Source organism: Sodiomyces alkalinus (assembly GCF_003711515.1).
Source record: "Sodiomyces alkalinus F11 unplaced genomic scaffold SODALscaffold_11, whole genome shotgun sequence".
NCBI classification, from domain to species: Eukaryota; Fungi; Ascomycota; class Sordariomycetes; order Glomerellales; family Plectosphaerellaceae; genus Sodiomyces; species Sodiomyces alkalinus.
Window position 1 is genome coordinate 1,068,259 of NW_021167089.1, and position 19,613 is coordinate 1,087,871.

Genomic DNA, 19,613 nt, shown 5'->3' on the forward strand with positions numbered 1-19,613 from the left:
CACTTTTGCCCCCTTTGGCCCCACCTCGAAAAGCCCTTGGATTCCGACTCCGGTTCGTTCTTGATCCGATGCCTCGCACCACCTCAACAACTTCTTTTCTCGCCCGCCATCCTCACAAGCTCTCTCTCACTACCAGCGCTTTCCCATCCTCATTCCTTGTGTAGGATGCAACATTGGGTCTTCATATCACCCATTTAATTCTCTTTGATTTTCCCTTTTTTCTTTCTTTCTTTTCTTTTCCAGCTTTATTTCCTGCGTCCTAAGTATCGGTCGACGGCCTCCCGCGTGGCACCACCATCGCAGCACTTGCCTCCATCCGAGGCCATCGACTTTCGGTAGTTCCCGCATCCTGAAGCCGCACTCAAAACTGCTGCTGCCCGCATCACCCCGGCTGCGGTCTCTGGCTCCCTTGCGGTGCCTTTTACTAGCGCAGTCCCAATCCATCCTTCCAACACCACTTTACCACCCCTCTATACGCCAGTTCCAGCGAAATCGCCCACACACAATGACCTCCACCGACATCAAGATTCCGGCCCTCATCGCGCGCAGCACGGGCTGCGCCCCTGAGGAGCCAAGAACACCGTCCATTGCCCCTTCACTCACTTACTCTGACGAATCAGAGGATCAGGACGAGCAGCTGCCTCTGCCAGAGCCTCCCCGACGTCGTCGTGCGTCGACAAGGCTGATTGCCCAGAGCTCCGCCGACATTCAACGTATCACTGGCGAGTCCACGGCCGAGCTGATCCAGAGGTGTTGCGGTGGTGGCTGCTGCATGAAACTCGGCGGCAAGAAAAAGGAGGGCATTGAATACGAGAGACTCCCCCAACCAGACAACGATGCCTTTAGGTCGCTGGCCCTTAGGATCGGCGAGACGCCTACCATTCTCACCAAAACCATCGACATGCCCGAGCAGACAGTATACTTCGAGCCGGTGCCTCGTGTTCTTTCCAGGTCGTCTCCCGCCGACTCGGCTGTTTCCCTAGGTGCCGACGGAGATGCCGATGCGACCGTCCTTGCGGCAGCGGCGCCCCCGTCACCGCAAACCGCAGTATCTGCCGTGAAAGTAAAAGATGTCGATACGACTATCCAACCGCCTAGCTTTGTCCAGCCACACCCCCCGCATCATGTCTTTGCGGCGCGTATTGACACGGCCAGGGAGTTGACCAGGCCCGGTGCCGAGAAGAGGACGTACCATTTCGACCTGGATATCTCCAGCTATCCCGAGGAAGACGGCGTCGACTTCAAGGTCGGGGGCGCCATCGGCGTCACGGCCCCCAACGATGCAAGTCTCGTAGACGACGTGTTCGACGCCCTGCTGGTGCCTCGCTTCCTGCGTGACAAGCCTGTGCTACTCCGGACGACCAAGGGCAGGTGGCCTACCGTCTGGGGTGAGGACCAGGCACGAGAGCTCGTCACGACGCGGCGCGACCTGCTCACTTGGTGTTCCGACATCCAGTCCTACCCCCCGACGAAGCCTCTGTTGAGAGTCCTCGCCGAGTTCGCAGAGGACGAGAACGAGAAGAAGCTGCTCGCGCTCCTCTGCTCCGCCGAGGGGCAGGGCGTCTTCTGCGACTTCCGCACCGGCCCTCACATCTCGCTGCCGCAGCTGCTCCAGGCGTTCCCCAGCTCGCGCCCGCCCCTGGACGTGCTGCTGTCGGTCCTGCAGCCGCTGATGCCGCGGTTCTACTCGCTGTCCAACGACCCGCACGAATCGTTCAAGACGCGCGACGGCAAGGTGCACCGGCTCGTCGAGGTGGCGGTCACGGTGCACGAGACGGCGGACTGGCGGCGGGGCCAGCGCACGGGCATCGGGTCGGGCTTCTTCGAGCGGCAGGCGCAGGGGTTCCTGGCGGCGCAGCGGCGCGGCGAGAAGAACCCGGAGTTCTACATCCCCATGTTCAAGGGCCTCATGGCGAACCCGCTCGCCAGGCAGTTCGTCTCGGACGGGCCGATGCTGCTGATCGGCGCGGGGGTCGGCATCGCGCCGTTCCGCGGGTTCGTGCAGCGGCGGCTCAAGACGGCCAACTGCGCCAACAAGGTCTGGGTGCTGCAGGGCATCCGCGACTCGCTCGTCGACGAGATCTACAGCGGCGAGTGGGGCGTCCACGAGGACGAGGTCAAGCGGGTGATTCAGAGCCGGCGCGGCGAGAGCCGCTACGTGCAGGAAGAGGTGCGGAACCAGGCCGACCTGGTGTGGTACATCGCCAATGCCGTGGACGGTCGCATCTTCGTGTGCGGCAGCAGCAAGGGCATGGGGGAGGGCGTTGAAGAGGCGCTCGTGGACGTGGCTATGAAGAAAGGCAACCTAGAGCGTGACGAGGCTCGGAGATATTGGGAGCTGAAGACGGAGGCTGGCCAATACATCGCCGAGACGTGGTGAGGAATGTCATGTTACACCACGTCTCGGTGCTTCGGCAGGCGTACGATCTTGGTGGGGGGGTATTACAACATTATGGGAATCAACAACAACACGGAGTATGGGAAGAGAAGTGGTGATTTGTGGCTGGACTGCCGGTCGTTTTCTTTTCATGATTACTTTGTTTGCCTCAAGAGGAATATGGCTAGGGAGGCTCTCAGGAGCCAAAATGGACGGCATCTTCTAGGAGTTGTTTGAAGGATAAATCAGACATGAGCTTTTGATACTTTTTTTTTACTTTTCCCTTCTTTCTTATTTTCTTTAATTCAATGTATCTGTATCGCCAAAGGTTGTTTAGTCTATGTTGGCTTTGCTAAAATCAGTGTGATGCATTCCGGGGTGATCAATGCTGTATTGTACCTATGTAGGGAGTAGTTGAAGGAGAACTAGAATGTCCTCGCAGCCTAAGCCACATCAGCCACTCTATGGGATGGTGCGCCATAACCGCTGTCGCCAAGACGACATGAGCGGAAAGCTGAAAAGCTGACACGCCCAAATCCTCTGGCCAGAAGAAGTGGACCCTACCGCGCGGTTGTTGGTGATGGGTATCGTGAAATCCTAACGATGTCCGAGTCCCCTGTACAATCATATCGATGGAGGGGTCTCAACCCGCGGTGCTTGGTCAGCATATATGGGCGCATAACCACCGAAGATACTAGAAAACGCGGAAACCGGACGCTACATAAGGTAAAGGTACCTTATAGAAAAAAGTACAGTTCCCAATGGGTACTGCACTACCTAGGTACTGGGGGCTTACAAATTCAATATCAAATTGAACCACAATCTCTCCGTGATCACTCCGTCCCCCATGCCGTTCCCCACGCACATCCACACATCACATCATGCGCTTTTGCATTGCTAAACCACTACCTCGTACATATTCATATGTGATGATGCGAGACGATGCAAGAAGAACTTTCTGCCGTTTCTCCCGGATACGACCCAACCGGAGAAAAGAATTCTGCTGGCGTGTTGTGCGTGTGCTAACAACTTCTTGCACAGGAAATCGCCGAGTCGGGGTTCCCAGGTCTGTCTCGTCGTGTCCCCGTTGCCCGTTCTCCGTTCCCCGTTCCTCTTTGGCGGGTCAACAGAAACCGAAGCGCTACCCATTTGCCTTGTGGACCCCGCTGCGATCGTTGGTACTCAGTAAAAACAAGAGAAGGGCTCCAACAAACCATGGGCCCGAGAAGAAAGAAAAGAAAGAACTATTTAAGGGATCGAGTGGTCCCTCCAGGATCCTGCCGCTCCCATTAATATCCCGACTCCAACCGCGTTTATCGCCCCGTTCATATATATGGCTAGCATCGCAAGAACCTCACTACACCAAGTATCCAAGAGACTCTACCCTGCGGGATTTGCCTCCCTCTCCTTCCTCAACTCTCTGCCGAAACACAAGAACAACTTCCTCCGGACTCCCCTCCCACGTCTTGCCCGGCCCGCCATCTCCTCCAACCGAGAGTACTCTCACTCCCACTCCCACTCCCACTCCTATACCACCTCCACACCCAGCAGAATGGCGAACCTCACTGCGTCGACGTTCCTCGAGTACGTCAAGAACCGTCGCACCTATTACCCCCTCTCCAAGGACATCTCCCTATCCGCCGACCAGGTCGACGACATCGTCAAGGTCGCCATGCAGCATGTCCCCTCGTCCTACAACTCGCAGTCGAACCGCGTCGTCGTCCTGCAAGGGGCCCACCACGAAAAGCTCTGGGACATGATCTCGGAGGTCCTGCGCGCCGTTGTCCCCGAGGAACAGTGGAAGTCCACCGCCGAGCGGATGGCCTGGTTCAAGGGCGCCGCCGGCACCATCCTCTTCTTCATCGACCAGGACGTCGTCCGCGGCATGCAGGACAGGTTTCCCCTGTACGCCGAGGGGTTCCCCGGCTGGGCCGGCCAGTCCGCCGGCATGCTCCAGTTCGCCCTCTGGACCGCCCTCGAGGCCGAGGGCCTCGGCGCCAACCTCCAGCACTATAACCCCCTCGCTGACGAGAACATCGCCGCCGAGTGGAACGTCCCTCGCACATGGCAACTCAACGCCCAGCTCGTCTTCGGCGGCCGCACGGGCGAGACTTATCCTAAGGAGTCCAAGCCCGCCGAGGAGACTGTGAAGTCTTTCCGCGACTAAGTAAAGGATACCTCCCTCCCTTGCGACAAGCATGCAGATGAATGAGCGGGTTTAGCTCTGGGTTGGCTGTTTATCAACTGGGACCTAGTTTTGCCCCTTCTTTTTTTCTTCTTTTTTTCTTCTTTTTTTCTTCTTTTTTTCTTCTTTATTCTTCTTTTTTCTTCTTCTCCTTTTTCCCCCTTGAATATATTTATATAGCTTCTCATTCACTGCAACCTATTGCTTGGCATCGCATGTAAATAGCGGCAGCTACCTTTTCGTACATACACGGTCACAAGAGACACCGCAAGATGGATTTTCTGCCATAATTTTATGATGACGTTTAAACAACCCTCCTTCCGCGTCCTGTTTGTCTGTATGGGGAACATTTGTTAAGAACGTTTCTTCACCACCGTGATCGCAATGGGATCGATGGACAAGGTATTGATACATATATACGATATCCTACATGAGCCAACTGCTTATTAATATACAGGATCTATCTCATTGACTTCCGCGAAATTTCTCCAAACTATACGCCCCTGCTCTCTCCTCTCTCTCCTCCTCCAATGGAATGACAGGCGAGGCTCTCGTCTATGTAGTAGTCTTGTCCATTGCCGTGGCCTCCCCCTCATTCTTCATCCACATACCCAAGAGCCTGGCCCATCTTCACCCGCTGGCCCTTCTCCACGTTCCACCGCCAACCTCCCTTAGTCTCTCCCGCGTCGGATCCTTGCTCGACCGGCGCCTCAAAGACCAGCACCACTGTGCTCCCCAGCTGGAACCCGCCCATCTCCTCTCCTCGCCGCAACGCATGCCCGCCTAGCACGCGGCTCGCGCTGGCGTACGTCGCCTCGGCGAACCCCAGGTAAGGCTCGCCCCGCGCCGCCGCCTCCTCGGCCGCACGGTCCGCCTCCGTGTCCGTGGTGAGGCTGTTCGTGCGCAGCTCGCGGTCAAAGTTGATCTTGATGGACCCGACGTTGGTGGCACCCACGGGCACGTACGAGAAGAAGCCCCAGCGCCAGCGACCGAGGAGCACGACGCGCTCGTTGAGCGTGAAAAGCCCGGGCAGGGTCCGCTGCAGGTACGGCGAGACGGAGTAGAGCTCGCCGGCGAAATGGCGACGCCGCTCGACCACCCAGTTCGCCGGCGAGTGGAAGCGGTGGTAGTCTCCGGGCGCGAGATAGATCACTGCGTAATACAACGCCGTCCTGTTCTCCTCTGGCGCCAGGAGTGCGTACCAGGGCTTCTCGCCTAGTGCGAGGTCCGCGCGGACGGCCGAGATGGCGGCAGGGGAGTCCTCCCGTTCGGCTTCGTCGGGTGGCGACTCCGTCTGCGTGCTGCCGGACGGGCGACCGCCAGAGAGCAGGCTGGGCAGGGTGTAGGAAATGCCGTTCACGCGAGCAAACTCCTCGTCCGTCTTGATGAGGCCCTCGTTTTCGGAGATGTGGCGCTCACTCGGTCGACCGTGCTCACCGTGGGCGACGCTCGGCGTCGGCGTGTGCTTCCCCAGAAGGGCATCGATGCTGTATGTCATGCCCTTCACCTGTTCGATGTCCCCGCCTTCAATCTGACCGAACTGCAAGATGCGGCCATCCGAGGGGGAGAGGAGGGCGTTGGGATTCGGATCCAGGGGACGAGCTCCCGGCTTGAGCTTTCGGTAGAAAAAGGCGGCAAGATTGGGATATGTACGTAGATCAGGTTCCGCTACCTCGTCAAGGCTGTTACGAAGAACAACCCCCTCCCATGTTAGCTCTGGTAAACCCAGCGGATCGTGGACGGTTCTGGAGAAGGCGGAGTCTCACTTGACGCCAAAGATGAAAGAGTAGAGTTTGAATCCCGGCACCCGTAAGTAATACGGGATATCCAGCTCGTTGAACCTGCCCCATAGCCTTGACATGGCCTTCAGCGGCAAGGTGGACATGGCCCGGACCTGCCAAGGTCCATCTGGCCGGATCCGTTCCCTCCCATTCGGCTTCCTGCCGGCCGCACCAGTGACTTCATCGAGTTCTTCCTTCTCCTTCTCTCTTGTCGTGACCTTGTAGAACTGCATCAGTCCCACAAAGCCAATGCCGACACCAATAGGTAGCTGGTACCATTGTGTCTTGGAGTCCCGGAGGGCAGCGCGGAGTCGGGAAGAAAAGCGAGGTCGCTGTTGAGACCGTTGAGAAAACGATCGTACTGAAAAGAGGTTCAGGTTCGAGTTCGGATTTCGTCGACGCGCATAGAAGGAAGCCTGTCTCCCTCTCCCAAGAACGCACGATGAGCATGGCCCGCGGACGGACCTGGTGGCCAGTGTGGCCAGTGTGGTTCGTAGCTGGCCGGAGCCAGAGAAGCGCGAGGCCATGGTCAAGAGTAGCTCGGCACTTGGCTCACTATAATTCCATGTATCACTTGGGGAAGAAAAGGACGGTTTAAGAAAGAAAGGGTAACTGAAATAAGACGATCGTTGAAAAGCGCATTCCGAACTTTTGTCGAGGTAGGGCAGCCCGGAAACAAGGCACATTGACGTGCGATATACGTACGGAGTTAACTTTGCCCTTTCGGTCGAAATATTGTGTGGAGTTCGATGTACGTCGTATCTTACCTAATGGCTTGCATGTCATACACATACAGTAAGTATACTAAAATATTTATGCATCTTCCCATTCTGCGCTGCCTCCGAAGAAGTACCTTCTTCAAGCGGCAATGGAGGTACCTTAAGGTACTTTATTAAGTTACCTAAGGTACCTAAGGTACCTACCTTATCTAAAATCGCTCCTCAAGGTACGTACATAGGTACTGTACTTACCCTCTACCTTACCTTTTAGTCTCCTAAAACGACACGTCGACTTCCACCAAACGTCCAATATGACCATCCGCAACCTTTAGCATCGCTGTCCTCTGCATCCTGCCACTGCGGAATATATGGTCTTATCCCGTCCATCTGACCGTTGCTTCTCTTTTCCCTTGAATGATATACCCCTGCGAGCTCGTTCTGCTACTCGTGCTTCGCGCTTCGCTTTTCTTCTGAGATGAACGTCACCCACTGTTTCTAGTGACAAACACCTCAGACCGCGCACGTGCTCCGACGATACGAATAACGACCACAGTTTCACGACTCGTTCGAGTTCTCGCTCGAGTTCCAATACTCTGGACCTCCTTCATCGACTGCGAAATCAAGTTATAAGGCGACCATGTCTTCGGAAGGGTCGGCTTCCCGCCCGCAACCAGCGCCAAAGGCAGCGGCTAGCGATCCGCTCTCGGTGAATCTGAACGTCATTTCGCCGTCGACAATCGTCGGAACTGGCCCTCCTCTGAGCTTTCCCGGCCTTCTAGCAAGCACGACGGTTGGCCAATTAAAGGAGAAAATTCGCAACTTGCTGCCGATAAAGCCCACCGATGCACAACAGAGGTTGATTTACAAGGGGAGGGTCCTGCAGCAGGATGACGAGACCCTGGGTCAAATAATGGGCGAGCACACGGTAAGGACCCTCACACCACCGTCTGCCTTCGAATCTCTCCAGAGGCAACACTAACCTGCTGTTCTCGCGTGGTTTTAGCTTCGCGAACACAACTCACAAACGGTCCATCTCGCTCTTCGCGGCCTCCCTGACCCTCAACCACCCCCAGCCCCCTCGCTTCGCGGACGGAGCCCGGCTTCTAGCGACCATCGCACCTTCGCAAGTTACACCAGCTCGCTTCCCGCTTCGCGACAACAGTCCCCTCACTATCGATTCGCGCCGACTCCTTCACCGGGTCCCTCGAGAAGGAATCAAGGAGGCAGCCGAGATGCATTCCCTGGCTTCGTGGTGCCCAACGCTCCGACTTTTACGCCTCAGCAGGTGCATCAGATGCAATCCCAGCTGTCGCAGACCATGGCTGCCTGGAATAGCGGTCTGCAGAGGGAGGCCATCAGCAGGGCCATCGCTCACCAACAGCTGAGTCAAAACCAACCGGGCAGAGGTATCCCGGGGCTTGGGGCTCAGGGTCTTGGGGAGCCCGGCGGCCCAGGTTCCGTCTCGACTCATGGTGATGCCCTTCCTAGGGGCCGAACAAGCCCCGGGGTGCATCCGTACACACGCACAGTCGTCAGGGAGGGTACATTGCCGGATGGGCAGCCATATCGTGTCACTAATACTGAGACATGGACGCCTCTATCGGTGGCGGAGGTGCAGAACATCCTCAGGGGCGCCGATGCCGGTCAGGCGACTCAGGCTATGACCAACGCGATGCAGCGAAGCGACCCGGCGTTGACTTCTGGAAGCCCTTTGGCGCCAAACCCGCCTACTTCTACGCCCTTCTATCAGTCTCTCGGGTCCAGGGCCGGCAGCCGGAGAGCAACTCCAGACCCCGGATCACGGTCGGTTAGTGGGGCCAGCACGGTTCCGACAGCAAATGCCACCCATCGAGCGGCACCGCCATCTGGTCCGGAGGTTTATATATTATCCTCGCCCGAGGGACCTCGAGCCCTCCTCATCAACAGCTTGTCCGACATGTACTATACCCCCGCCGGTCGCTCGCCACTTCCGCAACTGGCGTCAACTTTCCCGCGACCTGGAGGAATCCAACTGCAGCAAGGACCGTGGCCTCCAAGTCACTTGGGCACACCATCCGCCCACCATGGCAACAACCCACAGCAAGTACGAGACGCGGGACCTTCGCCCCAACCACCAGAGTCGCAGCAGCCGCAGGGCCGACAGCATCCTCGACAGCAAGAGCAAGCATTGCCAGCCGTCGCGCCTGTCCATGCCCATAATCCCGCCATCGCCCCTGTCGTGGCCCAAATGTGGCCGCATTTCTGGCTCCTCGTTCGTCTCGGCGTCTTCATATGGTGGTTCACTTCACCCAGCGCCACCTGGAGTCGGTGGGTGACAGTCATTGGCATCGCCATTTGTATATTTCTCATCAACACGGGCCTGCTCAACGGCTTGTTCGATCAGGCAGCAGCTCCCGTTAGACGACACATGGACAACTTGATACCTTTCGCCCAACCGAACCATGCGCGCGACGCGGTGCCTGCTCCGCCCGGTGGTGATGGTCAGCCGGCCGTTGCTGCCGGACAGAATAACACGGGCCCGGATCCCATGCACGCGGCTGCGCGGATGGTGGCGGATCGGGGGAGGCGGGCCAATGCCAACTGGCTCATGGACCAGGTTCGACGACTCGAGAGAGCCGGCCTTCTCTTCCTCGCCAGCATTGCGCCTGGCGTGGCGGAAAGGCACATTGCTCAACTAGAAGCTGAAGCTCGGGCGGAACGACAACGCCGCGAGGAAGCAGCCGCAGCAGCAGCAGCAGCCGCCGCCGCCGCGGCAGCGGTAGCGGCAACAGAAACACAAGGAGATTCTCAGCCGACTAATTCGGAAGCGGACGTTGGAATGGGACGGAGTGAGGGAGGTGGGCAGGATGGTACGAGGGATACGAGTGGACATGGGCACGGGGAGCATGGAGCGGGCATTAACCAGCCGGATGCTAGGGGAGAGCCTCTTGTGGCTCTTTGATGAAACGGATACATGGGATTCGTGTCATGAGACTTGACGATGTCCCATCCGGTGGGTGAGGATGAGAGATATCGGCACATTCAGCCATGTCATCCGTAACGTGAGATGAAAGTAGTTGCTATGTGGTGGTGATCGAGCCACCGCTGATGTTAGTGGAGGTTTCATTTTCAACCAAGCGCAAATACCAAGGCCTCATGACCATTACTATGATGCCAGATACATTAGGGGAAAGATATTATAGTGAAAGCGGGATCACTGACTCCCTATGAGAAGCGGCCACCAGCATTTGTGAGAAATACTCCGAACTTCCGACGTGCGGGGGAAGAAGCTAATAAAGCTACCCAAGATAGATATCTTGTTACACTAAAATTCACCTTCAAGTGCTTACTGTGACTAAACCAAGGTTGACCATGACGTGCTTAATGTGGGGAAGCCGAGACGAGAGGTAGATTTCTAAGCAAAAGGAACATGTCCACGCCATTTGCGGAAATGTGCCACGACATGAGGGGATGGAGATAGATGGCCGACGAGTCCACCTGCACAGTGGAGGTAGATGATACTTGAAATCGGGGAAGGTGCAGTGAGGGGCATTCCGTACTACCTTAAGGTAGTCTATTATAATACATCTATGCTAGCATTTTATTAATTGCTTACTTGGAAGGCTCCCCTTCTCTACGTGAATCATCGAGCATCCCCGCCCATAGAAATATTTGACCCTTCCTCTCACGAGGCTTATACAATTCAAACATTTGGTTTGCCCTTCAAAGAGGATACCACAGCATCTACCAGCTGTTTGTATGTCTGCAAGGCTCACGCATCTTGCCAAGCATCTAGTCACCATGGCTGCCCCCAAGAGCGACATTCACCTTTACACTCTCGGCACGCCGAACGGCATCAAAGTCTCCATTCTGTTGGAGGAACTTGGCCTGCCTTATAAGGTACGTACGCCGCCAGCAAGCCTGGCTAACGGGGCGAAGGGGATAAAATGGAGAAAAGACAGGAAAAGGATAAAAGAACAAAGGCCCCCCCGGAGTCGAATGTACAAAAAGGTGTCTAAGGCGCGGCTAACTTGGCTCTCCACAGGTCACCAGGATTGACATTAGCAAGAACATCCAAAAGGTGAGTACAGCCTCATGAGAGCCAATCCGTGATTATACCAGTCACGGGTGAATGTTATGGGGACCGCGGGAATCGAATTTGGAGAACTCATATGCCCCAACAGGAGCCGTGGTTCTTGGAAATCAACCCAAACGGCCGCATCCCAGCCATCACGGACACGTTCGATGATGGAAAGCCGATCCGTGTCTTCGAGAGCGGCAGCATTATGCAATACCTCGTGGAACGGTACGACAAGGATCATAAAGTCTCATACCCCTACGGCTCTCGCGAGTATTGGGAAGTCAACAACTGGGTAAGTCACATGCTATCTGCATTTGCGACTCGACCCCCGTACGGAGTATGGATAGAGACAGGACATTGATGGACTGACTTGTGGGTGGCAATAGTTGATGTGGCAGATGGGCGGCCTGGGTCCCATGCAAGGACAGGCTAACCACTTCAATCGTGGGTTCCCATAGCGACTTATGGACCCTGGACGGGAGGCTAAAGGCGGGACGCTATGCTGACCATGACTACTTTCGTGCACAGGCTATGCCCCTGAGAAGATCCAGTATGGAATCGATCGCTATGTCAATGAGACGCGGCGCCTTTACCGCACCCTCGACACTCATCTCCAGAATTCTCCTTCGGGATATATCGTCGGTGATCGCGTGACCGTGGCCGATATCTCTTGCTGGGGATGGGTTGCCTCCGCCCGTACGTGTCACTACCCCCTATCCTCTTTGCTCACATTAAGGGCTTTTTGCGACTTGGAACTAAACAACAACGTATAGATTGGTCTGGCATTGACATCGAGGAGTTCCCCACCCTCAAGACTTGGCTGTATAAGCTCCTTGAGCGGCCCGGTTTCGAGAAGGGCCGCCATGTGCCAGACAGGCATACGGCCTTTGAGCAGAAAAAGCTGAGCCCCGAAGATATGGAGAAACAGGCTGCGGCAGCGCGCGCTTGGGTTCAGAGCGGAATGAAGGAGGACGCGCGGAAGAAATGAAACAGAGGACTGGCCAGTGTGGGGAATGAGTTGAAATGTGATGGATGGTCAAAGTAGAGAGAGTATGGGTAGTTCCCACGTCTGAAGAGACAAGTCACAAATCGAAATCAATCGACGACACGTGACCTATATATCACGTGACTGAACATCGCCACCGAGAGACCCACCAAAGTCCTCGCCCGTTAGAAAAGTTGGCTCGTCGCGCACGATCCAACAACGCTGGGCTCCTTCCATCAACAACACACGCTCCCACATCACTCACCATGTCGTGGAGAAACCAGGGCATCACAGGATCGAACAACATACCGTTGGGCAGCCGGCGCCGCTTCAACGCAGAAGATGAGGTTGACGGTGTGCCAAATGGCGACTCTGACCTCAAGCGTGGCCGAAGTCCTGAGCCTCGTAAGTCTTTGTCTCCGCCATCCAGACGCCCCTTTGAAATCGACAGCACAAAGCCGAGCTAACTTTCTGTCCTTTTTAGGTGCCGAGAGCGATGAACCACGTCGGCGAAAGAAGAGAAATCGATGGGGCGATGCTGCTGAAAACAAGGCTGCTGGCCTGATGGGCCTGCCGACGGCTATATCTGCCAACATGACCAGTGAACAGCTCGAGGCGTACACGTTGCATCTACGAATTGAGGAGATTAGCCAGAAGCTTCGCATCGACGATGTCGTCCCAGCTGATGGAGACAGGTAGGTTTCGAGTCCCTTCTCGCGCCACCGGCATGCTGTTTCCTACCATACTCTAACCTACGTCTTTCTAGGTCCCCCTCACCTCCACCCCAGTACGACAACCATGGTCGACGTATCAACACGCGCGAATACCGTTATCGAAAGCGCCTTGAAGACGAGCGCCACAAGCTCATCGAAAAGGCGATGAAAACGATTCCTAACTACCACCCGCCCCAGGATTATCGTAGACCCACTAAGACCCAGGAGAAGGTCTATGTGCCTGTGAACGACTATCCAGAGATTAACTTCAGTATGATTGCTAACCCTCTAACCTTCCTGACTAATATCTTCTTTCCCCCCTCCCTATTCCTGCTCAAAAATGGAGACAGGCCGACTGGCCACACGCCTGGCCTGACGTCTCGTTATTAGGATTGGCTCTTGTTATCTACGAGAGCTCCGGTCCTAATACTTGCTTCTTGTTCTGAAACGGATACTAACACTTAGCTCTCTCCCTATGAAGTTGGCTTACTCATCGGCCCTCGTGGCAACACTCTGAAGAAGATGGAAACCGAATCGGGCGCCAAGATCGCTATCCGAGGAAAGGGATCGGTCAAAGAGGGCAAGGGCCGTTCAGACGCTGCCCACTCTAGCAACCAGGAAGAAGATCTGCACTGCCTCATCATGGCCGACACGGAAGACAAGGTCAACAAGGCCAAGAAGCTGATCCACAACGTCATTGAAACAGTGAGGAACCCAATCTCTTTTTGCTGCCCCTACCCCACACGGCATAATTCTTTACTAACCCACATCTACAGGCGGCTTCCATCCCTGAGGGTCAGAACGAGCTCAAGCGCAACCAGCTTCGAGAACTCGCAGCTCTGAACGGCACCCTACGTGATGACGAGAATCAAGCTTGCCAGAATTGCGGGCAGATTGGACACCGCAAGTACGATTGCCCGGAAAGACAGAACTACACGGCGAGCATTATTTGCCGGGTCTGCGGCAATGCAGGCCACATGGCCAGGGACTGTCCGGACCGACAGCGCGGAGCCAGTTGGCGCAATGATGGACCCCCACGCACCGCCGGGCGCATCGGTGGCGGCGATGCTGTTGATCGCGAGTATGAGGTATGTTGGCCCGTTGAGCCCCCTTTTCACGAGAATGTACTAACAGAATTCGCAGCAACTTATGCAAGAACTCGGCGGCGGTTCATCTAACGGTGGACCCCCTGCCCGTATCGAGGCTGGGCCAGGCTCAGGCTCTCCTACCAGCGCTAGCAATGACCAACGAAGCGACGCTAGACCCTGGCAGCGAGGACCGACTGGTGGCCCAGCACCGTGGCGTGTGCGTAACAACGACTCGAATCATGAAGGAGGAGGAGCAGGAGCAGGAGCAGGAGCAGGAGCAGGAGCAGCAGGAGGAGGAGGCTCCAGCGCGCCATGGTCTCGCGATAGAAATCGCGGCAACGATGAACACAGGGGAGGCGATACCTACTATGGCGGCGGTAGCACCGCTGCGGTCAGCCAGGCCCCACCTGCTGCTGCTCCCTGGCATCAACCTCCGGGAATGCAGAACGGCTATGGCGGCTATCCTGGCTTCTCCGGCTACGGCGGCGCCCCCCCTGGCCCCCCTGCCCCTCCTGGGATGAACGGCCCCCCTCCTGGACTCCCCCCTCCGCCTGGCGCGCCTGGCCTTGGCGCTCCCCCAAGCATGCCCGGAAGCGTCAATGCACTTATCCAGCAGTATGCAGGAGGTGTTGGTGGTCCTCCGCCCCCGCCCCCTCCTCCATCGGACAACGCCCCTCCCCCGCCTCCAAGCGACCAACCCCCTCCCCCTCCGCCACCAGGGGCATGAACGAGCTTTGGCGCCTTCACGGCGTTCGGGGTTGCGTGACGTCCAATTTTGGCTTCCATACGGCTGACCTCGAGGAATTTCGTCGACAATATCGGCGCTCTGATACGTAGGAACCGAATAATTATCCTCTTCGACTTCTAACGTGGGGAGACATAGCTCTCGGCCCTGAACGGAACCAGGGGAGAGCTGGTATGGGGACGGTGGTTCCCCCCCGGCAAACTGATAACCTTGTTTTCTTTTTGTATTCTTAGGTAGACTGACCAAAGCACTCTAACCCGCAGATGGATTACGAGTAAGTAGGTCCGGGTACTGACACAGGAGTTGACCAGCGTCTCTAGTGGACGTGTGATGACAGCATATGGTGCTTTGCATGCACCTTCGTGCATGGTAACTTTCGCCCATGTTGAGCTTTGTTGTGTTCAGGGTTTACCGTATTTCTAATAGATGGAAACTTGGACTTGCGGATAAGAAGGGTTGACGGCCTAACTGAAACATCCGTACATCTCTTTCGTTAGTATATCTTATATTATGTCAGTGTTGGGCTATACAATCCGTGATGAGACTCGTTCCGCATTGTGTGGGAGTACGTTGTACCACAGGGCGTCGGGGAGCTTGGACCACCCTCGGCCATGAGGATGGGCCATGCCGCCTGATGATTGGAGAATCTCATAGCCCCCTCCTTCATACCTGGGTACGTAATTACTCGGTACGTCGTAGCTCTCCAACAAAGCTATCCCATCCCTCTCATTCATATCGTCACTTCCATCTCCGTCCCTTTCCGGTCTCTTGCGACAGGAAAGTCCCAATAACTGAGAATTCCGGATAGCTACAAGGCATATCTATAGCTGCCTTGAGAGATCTCGAAACCCGGAATGCAGCCTGTCCCAATTGTCCACTCGCGAACTACGACCTGAGCTTTCATCTCCTTACCTCGTTCCGTGGGAGTTGATCCTTGGAATACCATAGTTTCTCTCCCCTTATCACCAGTTTTTTACGTGTCCGCCACCCAGTTTTGCCCTCGTTTCAATTCCCAAGTCGAGATTCAGCGAACTGCCTGGCGCAGGCGCCATGAAGTTTCGCAATCCCTTCGGGTTCACGCCCGGACCGGTCACTTTCTGGACCGTCGTTGTCTACATCGCCTTTATTTTCCCACTTGTCTATATCCATGAGGCAGTTCCTCCGCCTCCACGCTCACCCACGCCTTCTACTGGCATTAATCTGACAGAAGCATGGCTCGACCTGACCCAAATAACCAAGCACTATCACCCTTACAACAGTCGCGCCAACGAGCAGGTTGGAGATTACATTGCGCAACGAATTGAAGAGATCCTTGGGCGTAATGGAGTTGACTGGACAAAGGAACAATCCGGAGAGGTTCGGCGGTTGGGAACCTCGTGAGTCGCTGCAGAAATTCTGTCGAGCCACCGTCACATCACAGCTGACGTCTTTTCAGGCACCCTAACCTCCGTCCTGAATCCCCGGCCGCCCGCCTCCCCGCGGTCCGACGCTCTTCTGGCCCGGCCGCGGCGGTTTTCGTTGACGACCTCTCAAACGTCACCTGGGCTACCAGCGTAGGTATGCTTGGCAACCGTATCACCGGATCAGGAACCTACTTTGAAGGCACCAATAAAATAGTCTACGTCCGCGGCACAGAAGACGAAGACGGGGAGTGGTGGAAGTCCGGCAAAACGGATATGCGCGTAGTTGGCCGGGGAGGTGTTCTCGTCAATGCGCACTACGACTCGTACGGTCTCACCTTCCTTTGCAACTGCAAAAACCCAAACCTGACGAGGGGGCTGACAACTCATGAACAGGGTCGCGTCTGGATACGGGGCAACCGATGATGGTATGGGGTGTGTGAGCTTACTTCAGATGCTGAGTTACTTCACCACGCCTGGACAACAGCCGAAGCGTGGCATTGTGTTTCTCTTCAACAACGCCGAGGAGGATGGTCTTTTGGGAGCCAAGGCCTTTGCCTGCAGCCCCCTCCTGACCTTCCCTACGACCTTTGTGAACTTGGAAGGCGCTGGCGCCGGGGGCCGTGCCATGCTCTTCCGGGCCACGGACAAGGAAGTGACGCAGTCGTATCGCAAGGCCCGTCACCCCTTCGGCGACGTCATTGCTTCGGATGGGTTCTCTCTTGGACTTATCCGGAGTCAGACCGACTACGTTGTTTGGGAAGGTGTCTACGGCCAGCGTGGACTCGACATTGCATTCTACAGGCCGCGCGCTAGGTATCACACCAACCAGGACGATACACGCCACGCCTCTCGTGCCAGTCTGTGGCATATGCTCTCGGGCTCCCTCGCAGCTGTGGAATCTCTTTCGCACGATACCAGCGGCACCTTTTCGGGACCTCGTCCAGACGGCGATCTACACAAAGTCCCCAGCGGAACCCCGAGCAAAGGTGTTTGGTTTGACGTTTTTGGCAAGGGATTCGCTGTTTTCGCCCTCAGGGGACTATTCGCCTGGTCTCTGACCCTGCTCATCGTGTCGCCTCTCGTTCTCGTCCTGGTCACCTTTATTTTGGCTAAGAATGACAAGTATTATTTCTTCGCCAGGAAGGTCAACACCCAAGATCGGGATCCAGATGAACCTGTTACGCTCGGCGGCTTCAAGGGCTTCCTGAGGTTTCCATTAGCCCTAGTCGTGTCCACGGGTCTCACGCTAGCATCTGGATTCTTGATCAGGAAGGTCAATCCCATGATTATCTACAGCAGCGAATATGCCGTGTAAGCTTTTTTTTGGGGGGGGGGGGATGTTTTTCTTCTTCTCTTTTGGGCACAGCTGACGATTTTTACTAGATGGGGCATGATGCTCTCGTTGTTCTATATCGCCCTCTGGACGGTGGTGAAAGGCTCCAGCGCGGTAAGGCCAAGCGCCCTGCAGCGGGGTTTCGTCCATATCTGGCTCTTCACCCTTGGCTGGGCTATGCTAGTCGCCGTCGCGGTTTTTGCGGATCGATTCCGAATTGCGTCCGGCTATCCCATTGTTTTCCTCAATTCTGCATTGTTCCTGTCCACCTTGATCACCCTGCTCGAACTGTTCGCCCTACCGTCGAAGCAGGAATTTGCTCGGAGCTTGCACGACGACGATCGCCAAGCTGATGATGATGATGGCGTCAGTGAGGGCTCCCACACAGACGTCCTCATCGCCCCGACGCCCGGTGAAATGGAACATACTTACTCTTCCCACGAGGAATCTGACGAAGAGGAACCAGAACCTACCGAGAGGACACCCCTGAGGAGCGCAGAGTCCAGGCCTGACCAAACGTCAAGGACAACATTTGGACAAGCTTACAGGCGTTCCATCTCCGCAGTCTCAGTCGCAAGCAATGACGATGAGGGACGCCACAAGCCTTTCGAAAGAGAACAGCCTTGGTCTGGCCGGTTGCCGACCTGGACATGGTTCCTTCAGCTGTTAATTCTGGCACCGATCACCATCCTCCTTTTTGGCCAGATAGGTCTTGTCCTGTCTTCGTCCACCCAGGCTTCTGGGGCAGATGGAGGCGATGCCCTCTTCAGCTACCTGGCAATCGCCATATTTTCCGTCTTCGTTCTGTTACCTCTGTCCCCATTCCTGCACAGGGTAACTTTCCACATCCCCACCGTCCTCTTCGCCGTGTTCCTGGGCACTCTGATCTATAACCTTGTTGCCTTTCCCTTTTCTGCGAACAACCGATATAAGGTCTACTTTCAGCAGGACATCTTCTTGGATAACGGGACGACGACAGTGCAAATCACCGGCATCGAGAAATACGTGCGCATGATTATGAAGGAGCTGCCTTCTGCTGCTGGCAAGCCAGTCATTTGCGAGGACTCTCCTGGGAGATCCGGACTCAGGAACTGCAGATACGATGGTTCCTCTGTCCCGCCCAACCTCACCGAGCACCTCAGAGAAGGCCGGTCCACTTCCGAGGACCGGTACGACGGCTTGGTATCTGTGAACATCACCAGATCGCATCGTGGACGACTGAACAAGGCTACCCTCAAGATCGACGCGCAGGAGTCGAAAGCATGCAAAGTCTCGTTCGACCAACCTGTGTCTATGTTCAACATTCGAGGCGGGGCTGGCCTAGATAGCCGCTTTGGGCAATACCCTGAGGAGGGCGTGAGCGTGCTCCAGCTCTTCCGTAGAAGCTGGTCAGGGCCGTGGATTGTGGACGTTGAGTGGAAGGATGATGCCACCCAGTCAGGAGAGAGAGGTGGTGGCATTGATGTTGAGCCTGTTGAGCCGGCGGAAGATGATCATGGCACAGAGCTCAGGAGGCGATCTGTTTTCGGAGGCAAAGTGGAATGCCAGTGGAGCGATGCCAATTTGCCTGGTACGATGCCGGCCTACGACGAATGCCTGCAGTACTCACCGGACTGGGCCGCCTTCTCCAAATATTCCGTGGGTTTGGTCCAAGGCATCAAAAGATTCTCGGTCCGAGACTAGTATGAGGTTCATGTGGCGGAGAACACTCGATTGACTACGGCGTTACAAGCTATGAATGATTGTTCTGATACTACGATAGGTTTTTTGAAAGAAAGTAAAGAACGTTGACATTGAGCTTCGACTGAGCATTTCCTAGTTTCTCTCCGTACAGTTGAGCGATACTCCCAGGCACCTGGGAGATAACCAACGACCGTTAGGCCAGCGCGTACTTGCAACTCACCGTCTGCGCCTCCGGTGGCGACTGAATTGACAAGACGATGGCTTGCCGCAGCATTACTAGCAAGCCATCCACCCCCACTCTCGTCGGGCAAGGCCAAACGCACAGCGGACAAGAATGCATACGCGAGGAAGAGGAAGGCCGCACGAGTCAAGAATACGTGAAGGCGCTTCCGCCCGTCGCTTGAACGGGCCTCCAGGGTTAGATGCCTTGGGTCCGTCTTTTGGACCCAAGCTTTCGGGCCCAAGCACTAGCAACATTCCCAAGGGAGAGGTTAAGCATCTATGTATAGGGTGAGCGAGGGACAGGAGCGAAAGAAAAAAA

At 55.8% G+C, this 19,613-nt stretch overlaps 7 protein-coding genes across 7 annotated transcripts; 6 read left to right on the top strand and 1 right to left on the bottom strand.

Annotated features, from left to right (window-relative positions):
• The first annotated feature begins 90 nt into the window (after positions 1-90).
• Positions 91-2,718, top strand: SODALDRAFT_328902 (sulfite reductase flavo protein alpha-component). The gene has a single exon (XM_028610797.1). The coding sequence runs from the start codon at positions 506-508 to the stop codon at positions 2,378-2,380; it is 1,875 nt and encodes a 624-aa protein (XP_028463343.1). The 5' UTR covers positions 91-505; the 3' UTR covers positions 2,381-2,718.
• A 564-nt stretch (positions 2,719-3,282) lies between these two features.
• SODALDRAFT_328903 (Nitroreductase) lies at positions 3,283-4,890 on the top strand. Its single transcript, XM_028610798.1, has one exon. It carries the CDS (start codon positions 3,711-3,713, stop codon positions 4,542-4,544), a length of 834 nt encoding a protein of 277 aa, XP_028463344.1. The 5' UTR covers positions 3,283-3,710; the 3' UTR covers positions 4,545-4,890.
• Positions 4,891-4,933: 43 nt separating this feature from the next.
• SODALDRAFT_328904 (phosphatidylserine decarboxylase) lies at positions 4,934-7,038 on the bottom strand. Its single transcript, XM_028610799.1, has 2 exons — positions 6,329-7,038; positions 4,934-6,244 (listed from the first exon to the last, which is right to left on the bottom strand). The coding sequence occupies exons 1-2, from the start codon at positions 6,868-6,870 to the stop codon at positions 5,155-5,157; spliced, it is 1,632 nt and encodes a 543-aa protein (XP_028463345.1). The 5' UTR covers positions 6,871-7,038; the 3' UTR covers positions 4,934-5,154.
• Positions 7,039-7,358: 320 nt separating this feature from the next.
• SODALDRAFT_381699 (hypothetical protein) lies at positions 7,359-10,342 on the top strand. Its single transcript, XM_028615181.1, has 2 exons — positions 7,359-7,987; positions 8,066-10,342. Exons 1-2 carry the CDS (start codon positions 7,700-7,702, stop codon positions 10,001-10,003), a joined length of 2,226 nt encoding a protein of 741 aa, XP_028463346.1. The 5' UTR covers positions 7,359-7,699; the 3' UTR covers positions 10,004-10,342.
• A 344-nt stretch (positions 10,343-10,686) lies between these two features.
• On the top strand, positions 10,687-12,227 carry SODALDRAFT_328906 (glutathione S-transferase GstA). Its single transcript, XM_028610800.1, has 6 exons — positions 10,687-10,941; positions 11,087-11,122; positions 11,226-11,414; positions 11,509-11,566; positions 11,651-11,818; positions 11,896-12,227. The coding sequence occupies exons 1-6, from the start codon at positions 10,843-10,845 to the stop codon at positions 12,108-12,110; spliced, it is 765 nt and encodes a 254-aa protein (XP_028463347.1). The 5' UTR covers positions 10,687-10,842; the 3' UTR covers positions 12,111-12,227.
• Positions 12,228-12,324: 97 nt separating this feature from the next.
• On the top strand, positions 12,325-14,913 carry SODALDRAFT_69226 (hypothetical protein). The gene is made up of 6 exons (XM_028615589.1): positions 12,325-12,512; positions 12,592-12,802; positions 12,874-13,091; positions 13,302-13,525; positions 13,597-13,908; positions 13,964-14,913. The coding sequence occupies exons 1-6, from the start codon at positions 12,374-12,376 to the stop codon at positions 14,633-14,635; spliced, it is 1,776 nt and encodes a 591-aa protein (XP_028463348.1). The 5' UTR covers positions 12,325-12,373; the 3' UTR covers positions 14,636-14,913.
• A 790-nt stretch (positions 14,914-15,703) lies between these two features.
• Positions 15,704-19,072, top strand: SODALDRAFT_284133 (putative zinc metalloprotease; the record flags this gene model as incomplete). Its single annotated transcript, XM_028608448.1, has 4 exons — positions 15,704-16,017; positions 16,089-16,379; positions 16,450-17,367; positions 17,440-19,072. 4 exons carry the CDS (start codon positions 15,704-15,706, stop codon positions 19,070-19,072), a joined length of 3,156 nt encoding a protein of 1,051 aa, XP_028463349.1.
• Between the last annotated feature and the right edge of the window lie 541 nt (positions 19,073-19,613).

Coding starts and splice junctions, on each gene's coding strand:
- SODALDRAFT_328902 (XM_028610797.1), top strand. CDS start 506: ATGACCTCCACCGACATCAAGATTCCGGCCCTCATCGCGCGCAGCACG.
- SODALDRAFT_328903 (XM_028610798.1), top strand. CDS start 3,711: ATGGCTAGCATCGCAAGAACCTCACTACACCAAGTATCCAAGAGACTC.
- SODALDRAFT_328904 (XM_028610799.1), bottom strand. CDS start 6,870: ATGGCCTCGCGCTTCTCTGGCTCCGGCCAGCTACGAACCACACTGGCC. Junction 6,245..6,328: donor TCTTTCATCTTTGGCGTCAA/GTGAGACTCCGC, acceptor TCTTCGTAACAG/CCTTGACGAGGTAGCGGAAC.
- SODALDRAFT_381699 (XM_028615181.1), top strand. CDS start 7,700: ATGTCTTCGGAAGGGTCGGCTTCCCGCCCGCAACCAGCGCCAAAGGCA. Junction 7,988..8,065: donor AAATAATGGGCGAGCACACG/GTAAGGACCCTC, acceptor GCGTGGTTTTAG/CTTCGCGAACACAACTCACA.
- SODALDRAFT_328906 (XM_028610800.1), top strand. CDS start 10,843: ATGGCTGCCCCCAAGAGCGACATTCACCTTTACACTCTCGGCACGCCG. Junction 11,567..11,650: donor ACAGGCTAACCACTTCAATC/GTGGGTTCCCAT, acceptor TTTCGTGCACAG/GCTATGCCCCTGAGAAGATC. Junction 11,819..11,895: donor GGGATGGGTTGCCTCCGCCC/GTACGTGTCACT, acceptor AACAACGTATAG/ATTGGTCTGGCATTGACATC.
- SODALDRAFT_69226 (XM_028615589.1), top strand. CDS start 12,374: ATGTCGTGGAGAAACCAGGGCATCACAGGATCGAACAACATACCGTTG. Junction 12,803..12,873: donor GTCCCAGCTGATGGAGACAG/GTAGGTTTCGAG, acceptor ACGTCTTTCTAG/GTCCCCCTCACCTCCACCCC. Junction 13,092..13,301: donor CTATCCAGAGATTAACTTCA/GTATGATTGCTA, acceptor CTCCCTATGAAG/TTGGCTTACTCATCGGCCCT.